This window comes from Metopolophium dirhodum, chromosome 2, assembly GCF_019925205.1.
Source record: "Metopolophium dirhodum isolate CAU chromosome 2, ASM1992520v1, whole genome shotgun sequence".
Taxonomy (NCBI): Eukaryota; Metazoa; Arthropoda; class Insecta; order Hemiptera; family Aphididae; genus Metopolophium; species Metopolophium dirhodum.
Genome location: NC_083561.1, coordinates 22,486,453 through 22,512,487, shown reverse-complemented (window position 1 = coordinate 22,512,487; position 26,035 = coordinate 22,486,453). Strand labels below are relative to the sequence as shown.

The 26,035-nt window shown below is 31.9% G+C and overlaps 1 protein-coding gene across 3 annotated transcripts in view; it reads right to left on the bottom strand.

Moving 5' to 3' along the window:
* Positions 1 to 14,345: 14,345 nt before the first annotated feature.
* The window catches only part of LOC132939104 (neurotrimin-like), a 106,645-nt gene continuing 94,955 nt past the window's right edge, over positions 14,346 to 26,035 (bottom strand). For all 3 annotated transcript variants that reach the window (XM_061006124.1, XM_061006125.1, XM_061006126.1), the window contains one exon: positions 14,346 to 15,656. In XM_061006124.1, the coding sequence (XP_060862107.1) occupies positions 15,557 to 15,656 (100 nt within the window). In that variant the 3' untranslated portion in view covers positions 14,346 to 15,556. The remainder of the gene's footprint in view (positions 15,657 to 26,035) is intronic.

Below are 26,035 nucleotides of genomic sequence, written 5' to 3'. Positions count from 1 at the left end.
GTTATACAGGCAAGCGACTTTTATATTAGTGCTCAAATTTTCGTTGACGATGAACATTATAAATAATAATAATGCATAATAATACATACTAGAAACCACTTATTAACGTCTTAAATTATACTGTTAAAAAAAAAATTGATAACTTACGCGCGTCTATATGGCGACACTCTATGGAGCGTCTGGCACTTGGACTGTTGTAAGAGTTCATAAAAGTATTACAATATTACAAACCGCTTATTACTGTCGTATACTATTTTCAAAACCTATGACTTAGGTGTCTATAGCGAAACTAATCGAGGCGATGACAATCATTTAAGTGATAAACTAGGGCAAGGAGCAATAGAAATTAGTGTCTAGCACTTGAGGGGATTCCACCCGGTGATTTTATGTCTTCGTCCAACACACGCGCGACACATGATTTTAGACGCGTTCTTTGCCAAACATACCAATTGATCTAATGAAGCGATAAGAATTATAAAAATAGATTTGAATTTGTCGTCAAGTCTACGAAAAATCAATTTTTCAAAATGTTTGGTTTTTTTAATTTTAACTTCTCCAACAATTGAAATACTACAATTTTCAATTACTCTTTTTTAATATAACTTTTATTTGAATTTGGGAGTTAATATCAAAAATGTGGGGTTGTCGATTTCAAGTAGACTTGACGACACTTTAAAATCTTCTTCTTTTTTTTTTTTTATTGAACTTGAGCCCGGCGACTATGGTCATTAGCTGTTGTAGGGGTAAGGTTGATACGGTAGGTTGGTTTTACGATTGTTTTTTAACGGTTGTAACGGTAGGTAGCAAACACGTGTATGTGTGGCAAGGTTTTTAACTACTATGAACCCGGGTGGTCACCCATCCGGGAGCTAGTAGCTGTGGCCGTTACTTACTTACCAACGCGCTACGCCAAGCCACACTTTAAAATCTGTTTCCAGAATTCTTATCGCTTCATTAGATCAAATTGTATGTTTGGCAAAGGACACGCGTTTAAAATCCTATGGCATGTCACCCGTGTGTTAGACAAAGACAGAAAACCACCGGTTGGAATCCACTTAAGAGTTCTTAAAAGTACATAAATTATAAACCGCTTACCTACATATTATCGTCGTACCTTGTACTATTTTATAAACCTATGATATTTTACGAGTCTACAGCGAAACTGATCGAGGAAATGATAATCGTTCAAGCTATAAACGGGGTACGGATCAATACAAATTGGTGTCTAGCAATAAGAGTTCATACAAGTATTTCGATTAGAACACTCGGATGAAACATCTTAATCATGGTTGGTGGCCCTATAATTTCTAAACAGCGTTTTGACATTTTATCTCTCTTTTCTTTAAACTTTAAAGCTTAAAGTTATATACCTAGGTAGGTATATACGATAACGCACTTGCGCAATTAGTTTTAACGATCGAAATTCTCGGTAGTTTATCCATTATATAGGTATTGTTGACATTTAGTGAAATCGTTAAATACCTAACCTAACCTATGACATTGCGTATTTTATAATAAATATATTTTTTTATAAGTTTGTAGAGATTTCATAAGAAAAATAGTTTTTTTTTTTATATTATTTATATTTCTTATCATTATAATTCTTTCGAATATCTACTTGGTTAAAAATATTAAAAAAGTATAATGTGCTGCACAACTGGTATTAGGCACGTATATGTGTATTTACATATTTAATTTTATAAATTTAATGTAAATTATATTTTTGGAAATACATAAACACTCATTTTTAAAAAAGTATAAATTATCGATAATAAAACAAATTTAACCTGAGAATATTCATGACATTATCACCTACTCGCAAAATATTAATTTAAGATTTGTATGTTGTACTGAAACTGAAAATATCTTGGAACTTACTGTTGAAAGTACAAACGTCAGGTTAAATGAAAACAGTCTTAAGAACAAGTACAAACGAATTGCTCATTTGCAATTCCAAAACTCTAAGGTGGGGGTGTCAGCGACATGTAGCCCTTTTACGTGGAATTTAAATATTCAGAGAATGAACTCAAATACACCTTCTCGTATGATTTTTCTATTTTATAATTTTTGAATAATATGCAAGGTGAGTGCTCCGAGCGATGTTCAAAGACTGTTTTAAAACTTGTGCACGTTATGTGGAAAAGCACATGAACCACAAAAAAATGGTAGTTCTTATTAAAAACTTCTTAATATATTTTTTAATTCTTTGATCCAGGAATTATTTGATTTCATAAATGAAGTCCAGTGGTCTACAGCTTAAATAATCCACTGAGTGTGAAATTACTTGATATTTGTTACCTATACATAATTATAGTATATATTATAATGCTTAACGAAACAACTATAGTAATAAAACCTTGAGTTGATTGTTTGATAGAGTTTTTTGTTTTAATGCAAACCTGAAGGGACACGTATTTAAAAGTGAACTTAAAATATAGCCACGTAGATACAGCCTATCAATTTTTTTTTAACATCGAAACTGAATTTAAGCTCATTATTAAAATACGACTTGATGGCTGAGACTAAACGTACCTAAGGTTTGTATAGTATATAAAATATAGTATGGACTCTTACTTGTTTCTAGGAAAATTCTTCCTCGTGCTTTAACTGCCTTTTCATGGTCTACCGATGGGCGACGACGGACGTGTATCCTTCCCCGTCCATTATATATTATGAAAATGTACTTCTCCACAGTATATGACAAGATCTATAACCCCCAGTAATTACGTTTGATCCGTATCACCAATTATGGGAGACCAAAGTCGGTCACAGTATATCACATTGTCACTTATCAACGGACACAGAATATCAGTAGATATACTAAAAGCTCTCTCGGTCTATGTTATAATCAAATTGCATAATATCGCCATCGGATAATGTTAATATGAGGGCCTTGTCTGTGATTTCTTCTCAATTATTTTAATTCATACTGTTTACAATGATAACAGATTATACACGTTTTGGGCCAAATTGGATAAAACACCTACGTACCTATCATCTATATATTTACTATATATTTTTTCTATTTTGTCTTATGTTGTCGCATACTTTATAGGTTATTTTTTAATTATATCATTCAAACAAAGTCATACAAATAAAATGTAGGTAGGCATCTATACTATAGTGTGAAGTAAATTAACTTGACATTTATAAATTATAAATTATTCATGAAAAATCTAAGCAGTGGTTGCACGTTAATATCACAAGTTGTCCCTAACGGAATGTTTAGATTATGGCGCCACTAGTTGACCAATGTAGATCTTAATATTAATTAAACAAAATAATATGGTATTATTAATAATGAATAATATTATCAGGTAGGTACTATTATTGCAATCCCTCTTAATGACCGCGGTGGAGCCAAGAACTATATTAATTCCGTAGAGAGTACCTACCGATAAGTAAATTGTGTGTACTACGCGTGTTTGTAAATTGTCTTTCTCCGATGAAATCGCTAAAAAATTTACGCGGTTACAACGTAACATTATTATGTCATAACAATACGTTTACGTACATATAGCGTTATAATAATATAATGACGTGGGACGGACACACAATCGTTTTTCGATAGTTTGGAATGTGACATAGAAAAAAAAGAACAAAACGTATTTTATGTCACGGAGTATATTATAATATTATATACATTTGTACAAACATAACTATTCCGTTCGGGTCGCGCTCGGAGTGACAAATGTGCGTACGTAACAAAAGTCAAGATACGCGCGGTAGTCGGTGTCGTCGTGACTGGGCTCATAATATATATATATATTATATAATATCATATATACCGCTGCAGGCGAGCAGATAAGAGCGGTGCAGCGGGGCGGACCGTGGTATTTGTGTTTTGCGGTAGTAGTGGTAGTGGTAGGACATGTCAATTGCCATAATAATAATAACATAACGGAGATACCGTGGCGGGCGTGGAGTTTATACCACGTATTACATAATATACACACACACACACACACATACCCACATAAACCCACACACCCACGCAGTGGCATTAAGTTGTGGACCGTTTCCACGGTCGTTGTTTCGGCATAAAAAACATATCGTTAGGTACCTATGTAATACATGTGTATATTATATGTATAAGCATATTATATCGCACGTCTGAAAGGTGTAGCCACATAATAATATTAGTAGGTTATACTGCCTATTATTATTATTATTATTTCGTACCACAGACGGAGCTAATAGGTACATACGACAAATGTCATTAATCGCGATGTACACAGGTCTGTGTAATTTATAACATATTTGTTGTAGATAGTTCTACGTGATAATTTACTATTAATTACAGGCATATACGATTTTAATCATAATATACCATATTATATGGTAATCGACGAATATTGTAATACGACGATAATTGTTTATGGACCGTTAGAAATATATATTTAATTGAACAGAGTAATAAAAAAAAATAATGAATCCCTATACTTTAAATATACATGTATTTTATATTTTTCATAAAATTATGAAACATCATCATAACCGTTGGAATGTTGTTAGTATAATGGACAATAATGAGCATCGAAAGCGCAATGCGAACACCACATAATCTTCATAGCCCTATGCCCGGCCTATGCTAACACGATATTCATCAACATGAGTAATCTCATGGAGTTATCGATACGACGATACGCCACTTTTTTGAAGATCGCAAAGAATTTGTGCCATGACAATAAAAAAAAAATGGATGTTTGTTCATTTGAGACTTTAGGGCGTATGTATGAATGATTTACGAGGAACGTTGTATTAAATTGTCAAGATTTATCTGTTAAATCGAACATTTTTTTGTTGACATTTAAGTTTTCATTTTTTTGACAAATTGTGTAATGACTCGAACTTTAAATTCTTACAAAAAAAATCGGAGCCATGTATTTTTCATATTTTATAATTGCTGTAGTAATTTATTATTATTCCTCGATTATTTTGAAAAGTAGGTACTCTGATTTATAGTTTTTGACTTTTCAAGCATACTTACCAACAAGATCAAATTCGCTACCAGAATCCACACTCAAAATTCAAAATCAGGGCAGTTACCTATAGTAAAAAGTGAACAAATATTTAATATACAACAACAAAAAATAGTAATAATAAAACACACACGCACACACACATTGTATTAACAAAGATACAAAATACTTACTTTTTAAAATTTTTTTTTGGTTTTGAAGTTTTAACTATGAGCATTTTTCAAGGAAGAAAAAAAAACTAATCAAAAAATATGCACGTGCTGTGTAGAATATAATATCCATGAACGGTGCAATATTTTTCGTGAATATTTTCGACATAATATATGTTACAGAAAAAAATAAATATGAATTTATTATATTTTATGTACAAATTGTTTTCAACAAAACGCAATCAAATCTCACCTAAGTTACAATAGACTTGTCTGAAACCTACATTTTGGCGTTTTACATCCGGGCGGAAATGAAAGTCTGTACCGAGCACAAAATTCTTTATTTGACTACAAAAGAAAATTTACCACTTTTTAGATTAGTTTTTGATTCTCAATATTATAGTATAATATAATAACTCATTTCATTAAAAAGGGACCATAATGATTATTATTTAAATATTCATGATGTACGTTGTTATTAATTTTCATAACCAAATCATTTATGAAAATATTAAAAACTTAATACACTTTTCTATTTGAAACCCACTTCGTAATCAAATTTATGAATACGAAAATACAATATATTATTCTTTGAATAAATTGGACTATACATATTTAAGTATGTAGGTATTAACAAAACCGAGATTTAAAAAATTACAAAACCTCTGAAGGAAATATCACTTTGAGGTCATGTTCAATTTTTTTTTACAGAAACTTCAAGTTCATATACATTAATAAATAGTACGCATTATTACCTAATAACTTTCATTGGACAACAATATTACAAATTGAATAGCGGTAATATTAAAGTTTTTTTTTTATTGCAATACCAATATTAATTTATGTATGTAATAAACTATTTTTATATTTATTGTACATTATTGTACATTATGTTATCATTATCTTCAATAGTATTATGCTTGGTCATTCATTCGATGTCTTTCATTCTCGTGAATCTTACGTATGAATAAAGGACTGCAAGATTGCAGCGGATATTTCTTTAAACCGTTTGAAATTCTACAAAATACTTATCATAATTAGTAATTATGGTTAATTTTTTAATTCACGTTGTACTCTCTTGGGTCAACTACACGCATCTTGTGTGTATTTAATATACCATAGAGTATATTATGTTATTATACGCACACTAAATAAAAGTTGAAAATCTAAGTCACTACTGCAGTACTGCTATTATGTACATTGCGTGTATTTTGATTTTAATCTGTTGTCACAATCCGTCTCGAAGTTATTGGTGTGAAACATTAAACAAAATGCATAATTGTGATGATGATGATGTAACAAATTTAAACAATTTATACGTGACCATAAAATGCGTGTGTTTTTAATACCAACAACAACAATAATAATAACTCACTTGTCATCCTAATTCAATAGGTATGTATGCAATGTAGTATGTTCATGCATAATTCTATGTCGAAAACCGAAAAGTCATCGAGTATCGAGCTGGCCTAGCTGTTCTCGTCCGCGGGCAGTGAGTCCTGTCCAATTCCCGAGCTAAACTCGGCTGATCAAAACCCTCTGTTGTAAAACAATATCAGTATTGTAGTGTTACGTGCGTATAATATTACACATTATTAGTAATAAATTATAATTTATTTTGGTATACTTTGGAGTAACTGAACCAATTTACAATGACCAGTATTTTTATAGCTACCTATTGCCTATTATCTAAACAGCTAATTTTCATTTGTTTCTGTGTTTGTTTAAGTAGCCAATTTATAAATGCATATTATAATTACATAAATATTATTTATTAACTATACCTAGTATACTGGGTGTTTAAACACTTTAATTGATATTATTAATAATATCTCAATCAGTAATCGGTAGTTGATACTTGATAGTGCTTTGATAGTTGCTAGTTTCATACCCTGTTAGTGTTAAACATTTTACTCGGTACCAGGTTTATAACAAATTATCTGCCCGAAACATCTCTGACATGGTATATGCATGCATAATACTATGTCGAAAATCGAAAAGTCATCGAGTCTCGAGCTTGCCTATCTGTTTTCGTCCGGCGATCATTGTGTCCTGTCCAATTCCCGAGCTAAACTCCGCCGATTAAAAACTATACCGCTGTCGTCGTATTGTATACGAAACACGCACATATACAATGTCGTAATAATACAATATCAGTATTGTAGTGTTACGTGCGTATAATATTATTACCCATTATTGTCGGCGATGATGCGCGATGTCTTCGGAAATCGTGACAGACCGTTCTAGGAGTGTACTATCGAGAAATTGCCTGCTCGCGTTCAACCTCCCCGCGCGAGCGTATACGGAATATCATAATAACAAACACACGTCGCATATTATTTATACATAACAACGTGTATACTACTACATATTATTACATTGTATAGTTTTCTCTAAACACCGCCGCCGCCGTCGTCGTCCCATTGAACTCGGTTTATTATTATTATTATTATTGTTCTTGCAGTAATACCTTGGAGGTGGTCTGAAAACGCGAACTGTTTAAATTATTATCCCGCTTCCGGCGTTTTAAGTGTTCCACCGCGACACGGACGGCCGTCCGCCCGCCCGCAGTCGTCCAAAGTTGAATAATTCATTTTGGCGGGATGTAAACCGAACCCATTGTCTGTACGCGCGCTTGCACCACCCCTAACTCTCCCCCCCCCCCCCCGAAAGCCGCCACTGTATCCACCGTTTATATACTTGTACAATATATATATATATATACATATTATTATATACGTCATATATACATATACATGCGCTGCATATACCCCACCGTAGAGTACGACACGCGTTTTGGTATATAATATTGTTAAGCGCGCCCGCGCATCAGCGTAGGTACTTGTCTCACTGCCGTCAAGATGACGCGTGTAACGCTCGCCGTTATCATTGCGTCGGAGATCGCGAGTCAATATTTGGCACTAAAAATTAATTTCTCGCGTCGAATTATTAATGCCCACGACCTTTCATAATTCGCAAACGGGTCGTCGGCCGTCAGTCTGCAGTGCTCGTCCCGTCGACAATCGCAAAACGCTCTCCACCCACCCCCTCTAACGTCACACCACTCACGGCGTCGTTTCTAAGGGTGGTGGGTGGGTTGTACTACAGAAAACCAATTCGTATAATTATTGTACCTACGGTTGTGCTTTTCATTAAGAATATAGTCTCCGCTTCCCGTCAGAGACCCCTCGCTTCTTTACCGTACCATTGCCTCGAAACTGTCTTTGTGTGTATTACACGGTGCTCATCACTTTATTTCGCTCTATGGTGGTTGTAGTAGTAGTACCCACACATAATACACGTGTTACACAGGGTATTATACAGGGTAGTAGTTCACCGCCGTTTCTCGTAAACCTTTGGAAACCGGAAGACCAGCAGACGAGCGGTTACAACGCCCTGTATGCTGCGCAAACACCCTACATACATATATACAGTATTATACGCGTGTACACTCCAGGGTCTGGTGTTCGTGTATATATATATATATATATACTCGAACAATTTAGTTCCGGTGCTGCTCTTACATTTGTGTGTGTGTGTGCGTGCGATGAGGGAAAAACGCCGCGGGCCCGACAAATTCGCCTGGAAAACGTCACTCAATTTCAAACGCAACAAAAACGTAAACGGGCATATTCATTCGGTCGTGTTATGTACCCACGTACAATAAAATACGAGCGCACGTGTTCGAGCCGGTGAATTCCGCTGTGTCTCATCGCTGGGAGTGTATATAATATATACGCCACCCCACTGGCACCCACCCCACGCGTGGGTCCGCGTGTTGCCGCCGCCGCCGACCGCACGCCCGCTTGCTTCTCGTCTTCGCGCCGGGCCGACCGTAAGGTTTTTTATTATTATTATTGTAGCGTAGAAATAATAGAAATAAGGCGAAACAAAAAGTGGGTATAGGTATAAATAGCAGAAATGAGAAAATACGAAATTTCGTAGCGAGTACCAAGGACTACAAGTTTAGTATTGTCATCGAAATACGCTCGCCACATCGTGCTAGTGGTTATATTATATAAAATATATCCGACGGCACCTACATCGGATAGATTTAAACGTGATTTATGAATTCCTAGCGATATTCGTCAATAATATTATTATTATATTTATTAAGGATTGCCGAAAGTCAAAGTATATATTATAACTTGGTGTGGCGTGGTGTTTACATTCAGTCACGAAACGAGTTCTATCCGTGTCACTAGTTCCCGGATGGGTGACCACCCGCGGGGTTTTAGTTACAAATACATACCACATACACGTGTTCCAATCCAACCGTACCCCCTCTAAAAACAGCTAATGGTTATAGTAAGTTACCGGGCTTAAAGATCAATTTGAAAAAAAAAAATTATTTACCTTAAACATCGGCAATCATGGCCATTACAACTTTGTAGGGGAGTTACGGCTGGTCGAGGAACACGTGTATGTAAGCGGCGAAGATTCGCGCCTGAAAACCCGGGTGGCCGCACCCATTCGGGAACTAGCGACGATGCTTGACTGATGTTTGACCGATGCATTACCTCAGAACACGTTAGCTACTGAGGCTAATCACTGAGCTACACCATGGGGGCCCCTATAATAATATTATAATAATGAGACCCGACGAAAGCGTCGACAATAATAACTCATTTTAACTTGATAGGTTACGTTATTATATTAGGTGAGGTACGACCAAAGGGTAATAAAAAAAACCATTCATCGCGTACTGCACCCCGCGTGACAATGACGACCGAATACAATATTGTGATTGTATAGTGTTTGTGTATACCTCTATTCTTATTGTGTTGGGCGCGTACACATTTGAAGAGATTTTGCGAAAACTACGAGACGAGAAAATCGAAACGTGACAAAAGAAGCCGTAATAACGAGTCCGTCGAAAACCGTTTAAAAGTTATATAATAATAATGTTGCAATAAAAGTTCTCACCTCCGGAACGTTTTCTAAAACATCGGTACTATATAAATTATATTTCGTTGTATATTATTATGTTCCTCCGAAAAGTCTGCGGCCGAAAAGACCATTGTAAAAACACGCAAATTATTAACGGTCGTTAACATCAGCTGCCCTGGGGATTGCCGACAATGTCTGACAAGTTGTCGTCGGTGCGGACGTGACGGCGAAATGCAATAATAGCGGGCGTGGTAGGTATAGGTACGTCGTGAACCGATATAATGATATTCAATTATTTCGGAAAGCGATGGGTACCGAAAAGCTGTACAGACTTCGACACCCCACACAACCCGATGCATATTTTCAGAAATTGTTTTTTTAGTGGCCGGATAAGGATAATATTATGTAGATATCATCAAGACGCAATTTATCTAATTTCTTTTCACCCAAAATAATAATATTGCACTCGGCCAATATGTAGATCGTTTTAAAAATATACAATGAAATATCATAGATAACATGCCGGGTTAATATTTTATCATCCTATAACACTATTCTGTTCAAAAATAGGAATGTCTTAGCTTGAACCGCTACTGAACTTCACCGTAAACATACTACGCTGCATTAGCTTCTTGAGTTATAGTGCGTTAATAAGTAAAAGCATTTTTTGTTTCTTAAACAAACCACGTCATGTCAGTCTTTTTTTTTTTTTTGGTTCATATGTTTTTTATTCAATCTGTTACAAAAAAGAAGAACAATAAGAACAATTGATGGTTTATAGATTAAAATAAAAAAAATAAAAAGACTGTAGTTTTCGGATGGGTGACCAACTGGGATTTTATTGGTGAACTATCGCCCACACACATGTGTTCTTCGACCAACCATATCCCCCTTACAAAATAGTTGCCGATGTTTAAAATTAATAAAAATACACAATATGCCATATTGTATAAAATATAATGTTTGCATATTGATGAAACTATTTTGAGCCAGAATTACCTATTATGGTCAAAACAAAACAAGAACAGATGGCTGCAACCAGTCGTGGAATGCGACTAAGAGTAAGCAACGCCCGCTGCTACTAGTTCCCGGGTGGTCACCCATCGTAGTAGTAAAAACCTTGCCACACGCCGTACACGTGTTTGCTTACCTACCGTAACAACCGTTACAACACCTTACCGTACCAATCATTCCAACCACAGTTCATAATCCCCTAAAACAGCTAATGGCCATACTCGCTGGGCTTAAGTTCAATAAAAAAAAATTAGAACAATGTTTAATTTAACTTTCCAAAGCGTTATTTTCATTTTAAAAACAAAAACAATTATATAATGTAAAACAGTTGTCTCACTCCACTTTAGATCTATAACGTAAAAAATGGACTAATGATCTTGTAAATTTTACCATTTATAAACTTGCAAATTTATTTTTTACCATAATATCAATAAAACATTTAAACATTATACACAAGACAATATTATGTATGTAGTAGATGTTTACATTATTTATAATAAACTTTTTCGTCATATGCAAGGTCCTTTTACTTGTCTAAATTTAATATTTTTTGTATGTCATACAATATTTTATTGAACTTAGGTACCTATATGTGCCAAGTTAAAAAACTAAAACTTAATTAGAATTAAAAATGTAATTAAATTATTTGAATCATAGAATATCAATCAGCTCTGAAGTTCTACACCGTATAATAATTATGGTTTAAAGTTATACAAAATTTAAATGCAAACTTAACGCAGAAAAATAAAGACATATTAATTCGCGCACTGTAGGTACTATATCAGATTTATTATTTTCTTTTAAACCTTCGAATGGTCAATACACTGGTGACTAATTTTTTTTTTTACAGAGATTTCAGTGATTTCAATAGTATAAAAATATAATATATACATCGGGCAGTCATATCTTAAATTCTACGACGGCAACTGGTGAATAGCGTGTTAAGTAAAACCTCCCTATAACGTAATCGCGAATTCCATTACGCCCGAAATCATAAATGGGTAATAATTTGTTTTTTTTTTTTACAAGTCTTAAGAATCGGAAATTATGGCCATTAGCATTTTATGGGAGGATTATACGGTTGGATTTGAGTAACACGTGTGTAGTATATTATGGGCGAGGATTCGTCGCTAAAAACCCGGGTGGTCACCCATCCGAGCGACGCCTGACGATGACCTACCGCAGGACACATTAGCGACTGAGGGCCAACTACGCCAGGCCCCGATTTTTATTTTTATTTGTATTAATAATATCAATAAAGTAAACGATAATATTGACGTGTTCAGACGTACAGTATTGGACAATATTGGTTATTCTCCGTCCGAGATGGATCGACCAAGAATAATAATATGTGCCATAACATATTATTAAAGACGCTCCGGCACTGCATCTAAATTCTAAGCCACTGAATCATAAACAACTGGAGTGTGTACACACTGCGTACGTTTTTAAAGAGCAATTTTATTCGTATGAAATTCGCTGTAAAAGGGTTTACCTGCGTCCATCCGCGACAAACGTTGCATAAAAAACTTGCGAGTAAAAATCGTTCTTTTAGGATTTTATTATTTCACTGACGTATGAGGTCAGACGTGTACGATAAATGCATAATATGGAACCTTTCAATATAACCAAACAAGTCTTTCATGCGTTATTGATTGTCGAGGACATATCCTATATAGGTAGTCTTTGATAATGAACAAGTATACTATACAAGAAGTAATATTACAAAATTAAACATAATTAATTAATTTAATTATGGAACATAATTATTATCATGTCTGAGGCGATTATTGATATTATTTTCATTATATCGTTAAAAACCATATATTTTTTTAAACAAATTACTATTTTTTTTATCGTAATTTAATTGTTTTTCAATTTTTTTAAAAATGTATAATCTTTTTTTTTTGTCGGGCGATAGGAAAAATTTACTTGTACCGTTTCTCTGTATGAGGTTCTAGTTTACATAAATAATTAAATCGTTTCATCTTATAATATGGAGTGATCCATCAAAAAATTTGTGTGACTCAAAATAGTCCATAGACCGGGACTTAGGAAACACTACTGCTATAGGTATATTGTATACTAAAAATATATTTAATATATTATGCGTCATACTATAAAAGGTGATACACTGGATAGTACAAAAATATTTTGTTATCTTGATAAGTATAATTTAATTCCCCAGAGCAGAATATTTTTTGGAGCCATTTTTGACAAGCAGTTTTTAAATAATAAATATTTAAAGTGTAGATGCTAGTGGAGTGGAGTGGTATAGGGTTACCCCGCAATATTTTGAACCACTACTCCATTCGTCGAAACTTTAAATACTTACCTATAAGGCTATAACCATAGGCGTAAATAGAGGAGGCTTTAGGGGCTAGGCACTTCTCCCCAAACATTTCCTACATTTTTTCTAATATTATTCACTATTAATATAATAGTAGGGCTTCAGCCCTCACAAATCTCAAACTCTATTTGCAACAATGCTTATAACTATTAAACTGCTTGACCGACATTTGACTTTTATAAATAAAAATACTTCGAATAAAATTCTGTTTAGGAATATTAAATTAAAAATGTTGTCATTCAACAGAGTAATAAAATTCAACAATTTTATTGATATAAGAAATATAAGTTTTATATATATATTATATATATTGTTTTGTAAACTTAAAATTATATAAAAGAAATATTTTCAAAAACGTTAATATTTACTGAAATAATGAATGTCTTACGTTAAATGAATCACCCCGTACATGTCTCTATTGAATTTAAAAAATATTTATTTATGTAACCAATATTGCAATATCAAACTTACTAATTTCATTTCAAAAACAGCAAATAAACTTCTCCAACAAAAACAACAAAACTAAACATCTAGGAGTTTCTCTTAGTTTGACCTATAAAATGAAATATTTCAATAACAAAACAACAATAGGTAGTATTGAATAACTAGATATGTATATTGTATGTTATCCGTTCGTATTTATTTTTTATTTGATATATTGAACTAAACAAATTAGCAATTGGATGAACACTAATAGTTATTTATTTATAAATGGATTTGGTATGGGTGCTTATGGATTTAAGTTGGAAATTAGGTTGAAATTAGAATTACTTTGATACTATATTTTATAAACATTTTTTACCTGTAAAAAGTACCAGCTATAAGTATTTTAAATTTATTATACACCCAAATACGTTTTATTAATTTTGTAAAATTTTTAAAACCTGAAATGTAACAAATATCATCATTACTAATATTCATGTTGCAAATAGTGCTGAAGAAACTATGATGAAAAAACGAATTAGAAAATAATTAACACATGTTTTAATAATTATAATAATAATAATCATAATACATTTTACAATAATATATAAAAAACTTAACAAAACCAGGAAAAGACTAAAAACAATTAAAAATGGTCTCTAAAAAAAAAATGGGAACAATAATTATTATGATAAAGATAATATTGTATTGGGAAAATTTTCTCGAGGTACATTTGAGATACTATAATATACTATATAAGATACATAAAGAAAACCAAACAATACAAATTATAACCCTCGACGTTTTTAAGGATGAATATAATATTATAACATATCAGATTCGTTTAAAATTTTAATTTTAATTTTTTTTTTGTTCACTCGGCGTTTCGTCTCGTTAAATCAAACGCGTATATATACAAAACAACAAAAATCATCTAAATCAACTAACGTACATATACATCTATTTCAGATATTATATTATATCTTAATATCGTTTCTCGCATATTTTCTCATACACCCCCCCCCCCTCGCTCTTTCTCGCTCTCGTTGCCTATCTTTGTTTTTTTCTCTCTACACATAATATGACAATTTATCATAGACATTGTGTTCGAGACGCTTTATTATCATATTATAATAATATAATATATACTTGTGACAACTGCGTCAGCTCAATCGATCTCATATCGTACCTGTGGACTGCAAACGTATAGTACACACGGTGTATACACCACCATCATAATATACGAAAATGCGGTGATCATAATAATAATAATAATAATAATAATAATATGTAATAATAGTAATAATTATGTAAAAATACATGATCCGTGATTCTGCGACGGGTGACCGCAGTCGTCTTCGCTACGGGTGCCCGAGGGCTATGCTGCAGACTGCACGTCGTGAGTGGCGTCAATCGTCGTGAGGTAATAAGTTCATTTCGGGGGATGACGGGAAGAGGGTAGTTGGTGGTGATCTCCTTGTTCACACCATCGGATTGGACGCATATATTGTAGAGCGGCGGCCGACAAACAGTTAGGAATGGATGGGAGGGGTTGTCCGCGCGGGGGAAGTACATTACATGTAATAATAATAATAATAATAATACGTGGCGGATGAGGGAGAAGTGGACGAGGAAGTTGAGCTTATTAATAGTTATATTTTTTGTAATAATAATATGTTTGGATACTTTAATTTTGTTTTTTTTTTACGTTAGTCATTTCGGTATTTCAAAAAAGTGTGAAAACCGTATTATATTTTTACATCATCCGTTCTCGTCGCCTGGACAACAGTCGGACAGCGGCCGTCAAGAACAGCACGGTTATGGTCGGAATCAGTCTTGGCGTCGAATCTGAAAATAAAAAAAACATCGCCAAAACGAATTAGCACTCCGATCACGTTTCCTTCGGTATTATTATTATCTTATATATTATACGATTCGCAGAGCACAATGAGATATGACACGCGATATCGATTTATTCCGCGACGATTACAAAATCTGTCGAATTCCTTGCGGCCAAGTATAAGGCAAACAAATAATAATAATATACGAACGCATCTAGATTTCGGAATGTATAAAATATAATAATATATTATATTATATTGTATTATCATTGTTTGCTGCTACGGATCATATAATATTATTGTTATTTTATCGTCGTCGACGCGGAACAAATGACGTATTTGCGTGATGCGATGTGTATAATATAATTTTTATAAAACACACAGTAAAATATATTACGCACACACATATTATTATTATATAATAATAACGTCATGTATAGGTACGTAGTGTTTATTTCTGTTATGTAAAAAAAACAGAGAAATTATATATTTTGTATTCATAATACCATACATTTTTAACGCCGTTTTTTAATGAGCATATATTATTTAAATAACGAGAGCACAAAGCATGCTTATAAATAATGACGATGACATAATAATATTATATTACATGTTATGTGTGTATGAGTGTCCAACAAACTGCAGTTTTATGATCAAACACGCTCATTTCGACGAATAAACGTTTATATAACACAATATTAATTATACATTATGGTGTCGTGTGGCCTTTGAGTCGTAGAGGCACCGTAAAGTATTTAAAATTAATTTATGTTTTTAAATATTCATTGGTTGGTAGGTATATCTAGTATAGAGGTGTTTGTTTGGCGACAATGATGACGATACATTCAGTACAACAGCGCAATAATAATGATAATGATGATAATGACATCTATACTTTTGTCTTCAACCGTTATATATTATAATTATTATTATACAGCTCAGACGTCGACAAGTAATACTTAATAAATTAAGAATTGTACATAAGTAGGTTGAAGGTTGACGCGAGGGTTGGTTGTGAACCAAGTGAGGTAAGTGCCGAGTCTAAGAACAATCAGATAATTCCTCTAGCATAATATCATAATCTACTTATCACACGAACTTCCGAACAAATTACAAAAATACCACAGACGACCTATAAGGCTACAAAGATTGTTTGGCTGTGACCTGGACCACACAAACAATATATTATTATTATCCAAATTCAGAAATCCATCATTTAAAAAATCTAAATTATACTACTTAATTTTGTCACGGCAGTATATTATTTTATTTTTCAAGAAGATAATGTAATAATATAACATTATTATTTCAAAAAACTAGTTGATTGTAACTCTTATATTGTATGAGATCAATCACCATCTAAATTTTTAAAAATAAATAATAATAACACGTATATATACCTAACATTATGTATTTACATTACGTACATTACATATAGGTATCATGTGTATTATGTATATACCAGTAAACTCGCAGAGCCAATGGCAGGGCGGTAAGCATGATAATTAACAAGTTGTATTCTGACGGTGGAAATGTGATTATATTCTCGAGCTGGTTTGGCGGAATAATGATAAACGAATAAAAGTCCATAGTACGTAACACGTCGCGGCAAACTCTTTTGAGGAGTTCAACTTTTTATGAAGTGTTTCACTTTATAACTCTCGTCAAGAGACTGTCTATTATACGAAAATGTCGGACGGATTTAAAGGGTTTATAAACTTCTCGAATTACAAAGTTCTGGGTCAGTTTGGCATATATATCAATGTGTCCATGTGTCCCCTCAAAGATTATATTACTTGGAAACAATATTATTATTTTTTCTATTTTTATTTCCAACCAACGGTAAATGGTCTTATTTTATTGGTCAAAATGATAGATGTACAGCGCGAATGACGTGAATAGTATAGGTGCATGGGTACACAGAGTATATTTAATCGTAATACCTTTTGACAGGTAAAACAATGAAGTTTTATTTTTATTTGGTTTGTGTTTATAACAAAATTGCACTTAGATTGACTGTGATTTGTTTCTACAACACTTTAAAATTTCTTGATTAATAATAATTTTGACTTGAATATATTATAAAAGTTATTATAATATTCAATATTCATTCCCACCATGTATAGAATAACGATTATATTATAATATTATTATGGTACAATAAAGTGATTTTATATTTGCCATCAATTAACGAAATTATATTATAAACGCATTACTCAACACACGCACTATATGAAAATGTACATGGCAATTTATTCGAAGTAAACTCACATTTATTTTTGTAGTGGTTGTATTAAAAACCACACAAGTTACTATCACTATCTATATTTTATTAGAGTGCAAAACAAACATTTAATTGGATGTGCTTAATTTTATTATTTGATCTTTTGAACTTATAACTTCTTATTTAATCAATGTTAAGTTACAGATATTGTAGTATTTTAAAGATGACTTTCTGGATAATGTTATATTAAAGTAACTAATAAACAATTTAAATTTAAAAAATGTTCGTTAAATGCCTACTTTTATATTTTAACATTCAAGTTGTATACTTAGGTTTACTTTTGAATTCTGAGAAAAACGCAAGGTACAAATTTTTTTTTAACCTTTTAACAGCATGCTATTTTACATATTTTGTATCATATTAGACCGTTGCATCTTCTTCCATGATATTTTGTTAAAAAGTATTGAAACAAGTTTAACTGTCTAAAATAGTTTTTATTTTAAACTCTTTAATTTTTAATGTGCGTATTGCAGTTTTATTGACTTCATTAATTATTTAATTATTTTTTGACTAAACAGTTTGAATGAGGTTAGGCATGAAATATGTATTTATAGAATACATTACACTTATAACCTAACCTGCACGAGCTGAGCACAAATGAAAAATTGTCTAAATTTTCAATGATGGTGGTCATTGGTTGCAAACTTGATCTAGTTTGTACTTCAGGAATTCAAAAGTAAAGCATTTTGAGAACTTTTCTTTACAATAAGAAAAAACTAACAAAAAATAGTGGGAAAACGAAAATATTCCTGCAACGATCGTTTTCGATAACTTTGATTTATTTTATTGTAATTCTGAAAGTTTTGTATAGTCAGGTTATGTTAGAATAATAATAGAAACTTGTCTTCAAATATGTATATTAATATTTTGTTATATATTATGGTATCATGGTATAATGTTTAAAATATTTTGGCACATTTTTAGCAATAGACATTTGAATTTTTTTATACTTTTTAAGTGTTTTTTTTTGAGTTTATGTTGACAGTAATTTTGTTTCTCGGTTAAAAAATTTGAACACAAGGTTTTCATAAATTTTTCATACATTTTTCTTGTAGTACTTAAAATATATAAAAATACATCGACACAATTTTTTTTATAATAACGTTATTATGTAGTTTAAATTTGTATGCATTCAATATTCAAACGTAAAATAACGATTTCAATTATTTTGGTTATTCCAAAAAATTCACCTCTGAAACTTTAAGTATTCAACTACTTATTACTTATATTATACGTTTCTAAACACAAAGAAAATTTCAAAATATTTAGAGCAGTTTTAATTAGTTTTATACCACGAACCTATTCACGCGATTCTACGGAATATTCGCCAAACATTTGTTGATTCAACCCATCTAGTTAAGAAAATATTAACTTATCGTATAAATATAATATAAGTTTTGTCAACCATCCATTGAAATAGATGACAAACCACCATTGTATCTTTAAATCAAAAACTTTTTTTCGTAAAAAAAATACAAATATATGACGGTTGAATTCATTGAATTCAAAATTGACTGTGGACTCAATGATACACAACAAGTAACTTACAACTCTACAGAATAGTGAGTTTCTTGGTTTTTAAATTTTACTATATTCTGTATTTTTTCCTATTCGAAATTTAAACAAAATATAATATAATTTTGGTTCACCGCTAGTACAGTAAATTTCAGATTATTGCACATCAATACTTTCCATTAAAAAAAAAACTCGTTAAACGTTATAATATTAAAATCTATAAATTGACAGATTTTAGACTGTTTTTTTTTTTCAAAAAATATTTAACTAATATTATTGTTTTAAATTTTAAATTATATCGTGTTTTATATATTTATATATTTTGTATTTATGATTAAACAAATACAAAATAAATACTGAAATTATTTAATATATTTTATTTAATAGCTATTTTCGTAACGACTTCTGTAATCACAAATGTGTTATGTTGAACGTCAAAAGGGCACAGCCCGTATAATTAATTAAAATAAAATACACTACGCAATATACATACATCAATAAGCAAACGAAAGTGTATACTTATATCATAAATTTGATATTATCGCGAACGCTTATGTGTGCGTGTTTATTACGACTTAAAATTATTATGTTTTTCGACGAATGTTCAAAAGTAAAATTCGTTTATCTTATGAAAATAAATCATTTTAACATGTATTTCAAATATATATATATAGGTACAAGTTGTTTACTTGGTTAATCGTTGCAAATATCTCATTTATTGTGTCTGTGCGACGATAAATATTAAATGTTTTTATTTGTGTTTGTGTCTTAAGACGTTTCTAGAAGTTTCTGGAAGATTTTCAGTGGATATTACAATAAAGGGATTGCAGTGGATTTGAATAAAGTCAACGGTGGTATATAGGAATAGAGATGGCTGTTTGTTTGATACCGGGGATTGGAAAATCGGAGTGGAAAGTTAGACGGAAGACTAGGGGCTGTAGGGTCTTCCGTAGCTATTGTTATTACGGATTAAGCTTAATGTTTTGATTGGAATTATAAATTATTATGTACATGTGGTGCACATATATAAATATATATATATATATATAGTATATACTTTATAATATATATTATATATACATAATTTTTGATTAATCCCTGGACGCCGCCGCGTACGAATGAACATAATGTTACTATATTATAATGATATTAATAATAATATATGCGATAAATATTTATGAATCATTAAAATCGTATAACTACTATAATATCATTGTGTATATACAATATGCATAATATATTATGATATGTACCGCGGTGTGTCCACGAAAACTGGGCACACAGAAAAAGTGAAGTTGTTGAGCATATTGTGGTAACTACGAGAGCTAAAAAATTGCGATTCGAGGGAATTATTTATGATCCAATACCTAGTCTAGTCTCGTGTCCCGCTAACAGAATTCAAAAACATGTATCGGGTACTAATGGTAATATAATATAATTAACCGAGTTGTAGAGTGTACCCTGTTTTTGTGGATACACGTGGTGTATAGACCTAATATCATATTGTAATAAATTATATATCGAAAGGAAAATGCAAAACGTTTTTGTTATATATTTTATCGAGTGCCTATATTATATTATAGCATGGGTGGCCACCCTTTTTTTGATTAAGATCTACTGAGGGTAAATTTTTTCTTTTAGGATCGACTAATGTAAAAAAATGATTTTTTTATTAATGACAAACATACTTATATAAATAATAAAATAAAAGTGTAAAGTTATCTAAAATGTAATGTTTCACATTAAATTTTTGAATTGTTTTAAAATGTATCGACATTATACTATTGATGTAGAAGCGTGTCGTCGCATGTCATGGCCAGTTAATTATAATCTCGGTGATAATCGCTATAACTGCTAAACGAAGACGCTGTTCTAAATGATCATCAGAAAGTGTAGCTCGGTGCATATTCAGCTTTTATAACTTTCATGTGATAAAATGGCATTTCACACTAACCGAAATATGTATTCAATAACACTGTATCTACTAAATGACAAATTATGTATAACAATAGTTAATAAATTGTAACATGGGAAATCGTCCAAGATCGATTGGTCGATCGACTGTTTGGCCACCCCCGCGTGTTCGAACATTATTCCACTGACATCATATACGATAGAGACTTAAATAATAACAATTCACATCCTACGTGCATGCGGAAAATACGCGGTGTATATAATGCACATATATTATAATATTACAACAATATTCGTGTTTATACTCCAAACATCGCGTCCTCCTCATTGGTGTAGAGTAATATGTGTTCGCGCGTGGTTTTTTGATTAATAAATGAACGCGTGGAAATAGATGAATGAAATAATGTTTGCAGATAGAAATCTAACGTAAAACATATCCGTTGGCGCGCGTTCGCGTAGGTGGGTAGGTAGTGTTCATTATCAGGTGAATGTATTATACTTATACATGTTTATTGATTTGAACGCATGTTATGTGAACCCATGTATTTTAAAAATCAACACATTATAATGATTATTATTTATACAGCTTAACTACAGTGTTTATTTTGCACTTGCCATGTCAATAAACGTGATGAGCTTTGAAGTTATTACGTCGTATGATCTGATTTTCAGCTCCTATATTATTATATATTTACATCCACCCAGTCATAACACAGCGGAACATCGGTAACTCCGAGTTTCCGCGTATCAAATTTTTTTTTTCGAAATGTTTTTTCCGATTTCGATTTTTTCCGTTTCGAATATCGGTATTTATTTTTCCCGATTTCGTTTTTGATTTTGAATATCGGTTTTTATTTTTTCAGATTTCAATTTCGGGTTCAAGCCCTGATTTAATGAATATTTTTAATCACCGCAGTAAATCGAAGTATCGATATGTCGAATTTTTTTTTTTTGGTCCCCTGAGACGAACTCGAGATACCGAGGTTCCACTGTATTATATTATATATTTCATTTAAGTCGACCAGGATTTTATTTTTTCTGGAAATCTCCCATTTGAGGTATTCGTATTATGTGGGTAACACCCGACATATTACGACGTAATAATAGTACAACCGACCTATACCACTGCGTTATTGGAATACCAGTATATTATGTATAATTCACGACGTATTCATAGCGACTGCTAGGCCAGTTCGTTATCCACCGCGATTGATACAGTTTCACAATATTCGACGATTATTATATTATTACGAATTACAATGCCTATATTATGTAAAATATTATACCTGCCAGCGTACGCATATTATATCATCATCATCGTATTAGCATATCATTATACTTGATATTCTCCGGCGAAACCTATCACAGGTACAATTTCGGTGCCAGGGTTTCCTTTTCGAGATTAGAGGGTTCGAATTTGTGCGATTGATTCGTTAGAGAGAATATATTTGCAACGAGTAGTGTAAATCCCCAGCTATAGCTGCAGCTGTCTCGCCATTCAAATCAGTCGACTTGCCGCCGAACCAGCTTCAATCCCGACAGAAAATATTTATTTCGGAGCGTTCATTGCCTATATCGAGCATGTGATCGGTGTCCTCGTCTCGACATGCACATCCTGCTAATATAATGCACCTACGTATATGGGTGAGGTTAGCTAGGGGACGGCAAAGTTTTCAATATTTTATTATTTCAACACTGTATGCTCTGTCCCGGTATACGGTTTGTCGATATGATTTACCACGATTCCAACCTATATAATATATAGTATCGGGTTGAAATAATAATTGAAAGCGTCTCTGCACTGGGACTCGAAACATTACGATATATGCAGGCGCGAATTCGACGTATTTAGAAGGAGAGTAGGGGGTGGGAATTTTATGTCATGTTCACGTTGTACATTAAATACGACTGGACAGATGTATTACGGTGCATTGTAAATAAACAAACTTTCAGCTTTACGTGGTTGTCATCAAATTAATTTTGTCCCGACATTTCAGTTTTTCACCAATTATTTTGGTCTAATTATAACATGCTTATACACTCATTGATTAAGTCGATCCACATTTCGGAATCTCGACAGTAGAAAGGAATAAACTGACATTTCTATATAATAATAAGACAGTCGCTATTTAAATGTGATGGAATTTTACGAACTAAATTTCCAATTTTTGATACAGCAAAATGGGTGGGCCGCCAACTTTACGTCAGTAATATTTCTATCTCTGTTCGATTTAAAGGAAACACTCGTGTTTCGACAACACCTAACCAACACAGTGTTGGAGGGAGGGGGAATCTGTAGGGGGTTGTACGTCAGGAGATAAACGCGCGTGTTTATCGCGTCAACAATATTTTGATTGCAAGCCTACCCACGCAGATTTTTTTTTTCGCCTCGATGCACGCGATGCACCATATAAGTACCTGGTGAGTGGTGAGCGACGGTGCGAGGGGTAAGCTTTTGGCAACAGATTAACGCGTGTTTCACAAGGGTCGTGACACGTCGGCATTTCGTTATAATATATCTATATACATATTGTATACGTATCGTGGCGTGTGCGTGATCCATTATATCGGATATACGCGAGACCGGAAACTGAAAGTCCGCGGTTGGCTTCCGGGGAAAATTGATACGAATCCGGGCGTGCGTCTCAGTAGACGTAATTCGTTTTCTAGAGGACGTCTCCTCGCATTTCACACACCCACCGCTGCTAAATTAGCCGTGGCGATTTTGACGGGACTTTCACAAATTGAACAGCACAATATTATTATTTATTACTATACCCCGGTTTAGTCCCGCTTCAGAATTGTGTTTTAGATATATAAAAATAAATAGTCACAGTGTTCTTGGTTTTTGAACAATTCTCTCGCCGACAGGTACAATTATGATGGCTATTAGTTGTTGTATATAATAATATTATATTATGTATATTGTGTTTATATTATATTACATTTATACAGAAACGAACGATTATAATTTGAATTGTTGGAGTCCCGATGACGGCGTACATTCAACAGGTTTAACGAAAGTTGTTTTCCGCTCTAGTTGTAATTTTATTTCGAAGAATTTAATATTATAATATAGTTATTGTATTATTCGAAAGTACAAGACTAAGAGAAATATTTTTCTTCTCTCATATATATATTATAATGACCGGTAAATAATATTATGAATTGATTGATAACTTAATTGATACTTTTTTAGACTTACTAAATTATTATAACTTAATTGCATGTTAAAATTGTATTACAGACATCGCCTTTACGTGAATAAAATTGTGTTGACATAATAAAATACAAATTTTTATTCATATAGTTTATGTTGAACATAATTTAATTTACAATAGATTGACAAATCAAACATAAATTGAATTTCATCAATTAATTTACTATTAAAAATAAAACATAAATAAATCAACATTCTGCGAAATCTTGACCTACTAGCATTTTATTCATTTGATTTGAATATCAAGATTGAATAATATTAGTCCTTTTACATTATAGTTAATATAATTTTGTAGGTAGGTACATAATTTGCTTTGTACCACAAAATGTAAAACAGCTGATATTATTTAATAATATATTTTCAAAACATAATGATCTATTTTTAATAACAAACATTATGGTTTATTAATTTATTAATTCATTTTTATATTTCAAGGAAATAAATCGTTATTTGTTTATTACAAAATCAAAAAAAAAAACCCTGATCGATACACATTTATTTCCCGCAGTATTGTAAACTAAACTATGTAATGTATGCAATATTAAAAAAAGGTAATCCAAATATTTTTTTAAGAAAAATATGTTAAAGTTACTTGGAAGGTCATTTTATTGCATTAAAAACGTTTATAAACGCACGAATTCTCAAAATATAGGTACCATGCCCTTTTTTCTTTGATATAAAATAACATTAAATTTGAATTTTAGTATTAAAAACTGTTTCTATTTTTGCCTTAATATATTGTTTTGGATACGAAATACTTAATAGTAATATAATAATATAAAAATATTAATAAACATTTTAAGTTCTAAAATATATTTTAACTGCACTTAAAACTCTACAATTAAATAATTCTATATTAGTCTTGTTACCTATTCAACTTTTAAATATATTAGTTGAGTTAACTAAATATTTTCATTCATAGAATAAAATCTTGAAAATAGACTTAAATGCTGTACGTATATAATATAAAGTATTAGTAGGAATTACAGAGGAAACCTAAAATTGACATCATCAATTAATGTTAACTAACTGACCTAAATATTGAGACAATTGAAGATTGTGAATCCACCAAAAAAAATAATATTTACTGAAATAAAAAGAAAAATATGGTTGGAAAACTTATATATTCATTGCTTCGTTCTGAATCTATAAATAATTAAATAGACTGTAAGAGTAATTTAATTTGAATAAATAGTTTTTTCACTATACTCAGAATTTAAAAATCATATTTTTATTAAAAAATATTATTAACATGAGAGTTGTGGCTTGTAGCGACAGCCAACTAAACTTTTAATATATTCGCTATATAATTATATTATTTACTAAATGTTAATAATTGAAATTTTTCGTGATAATAAAAAAATATTAAACGTATCGTTGGTCTAAGTCGCAAAGTGCATATGTCCATTTTTCAGGAGAGGAAAAAACGTTTCAAACATTTCGTTGGCCTAAT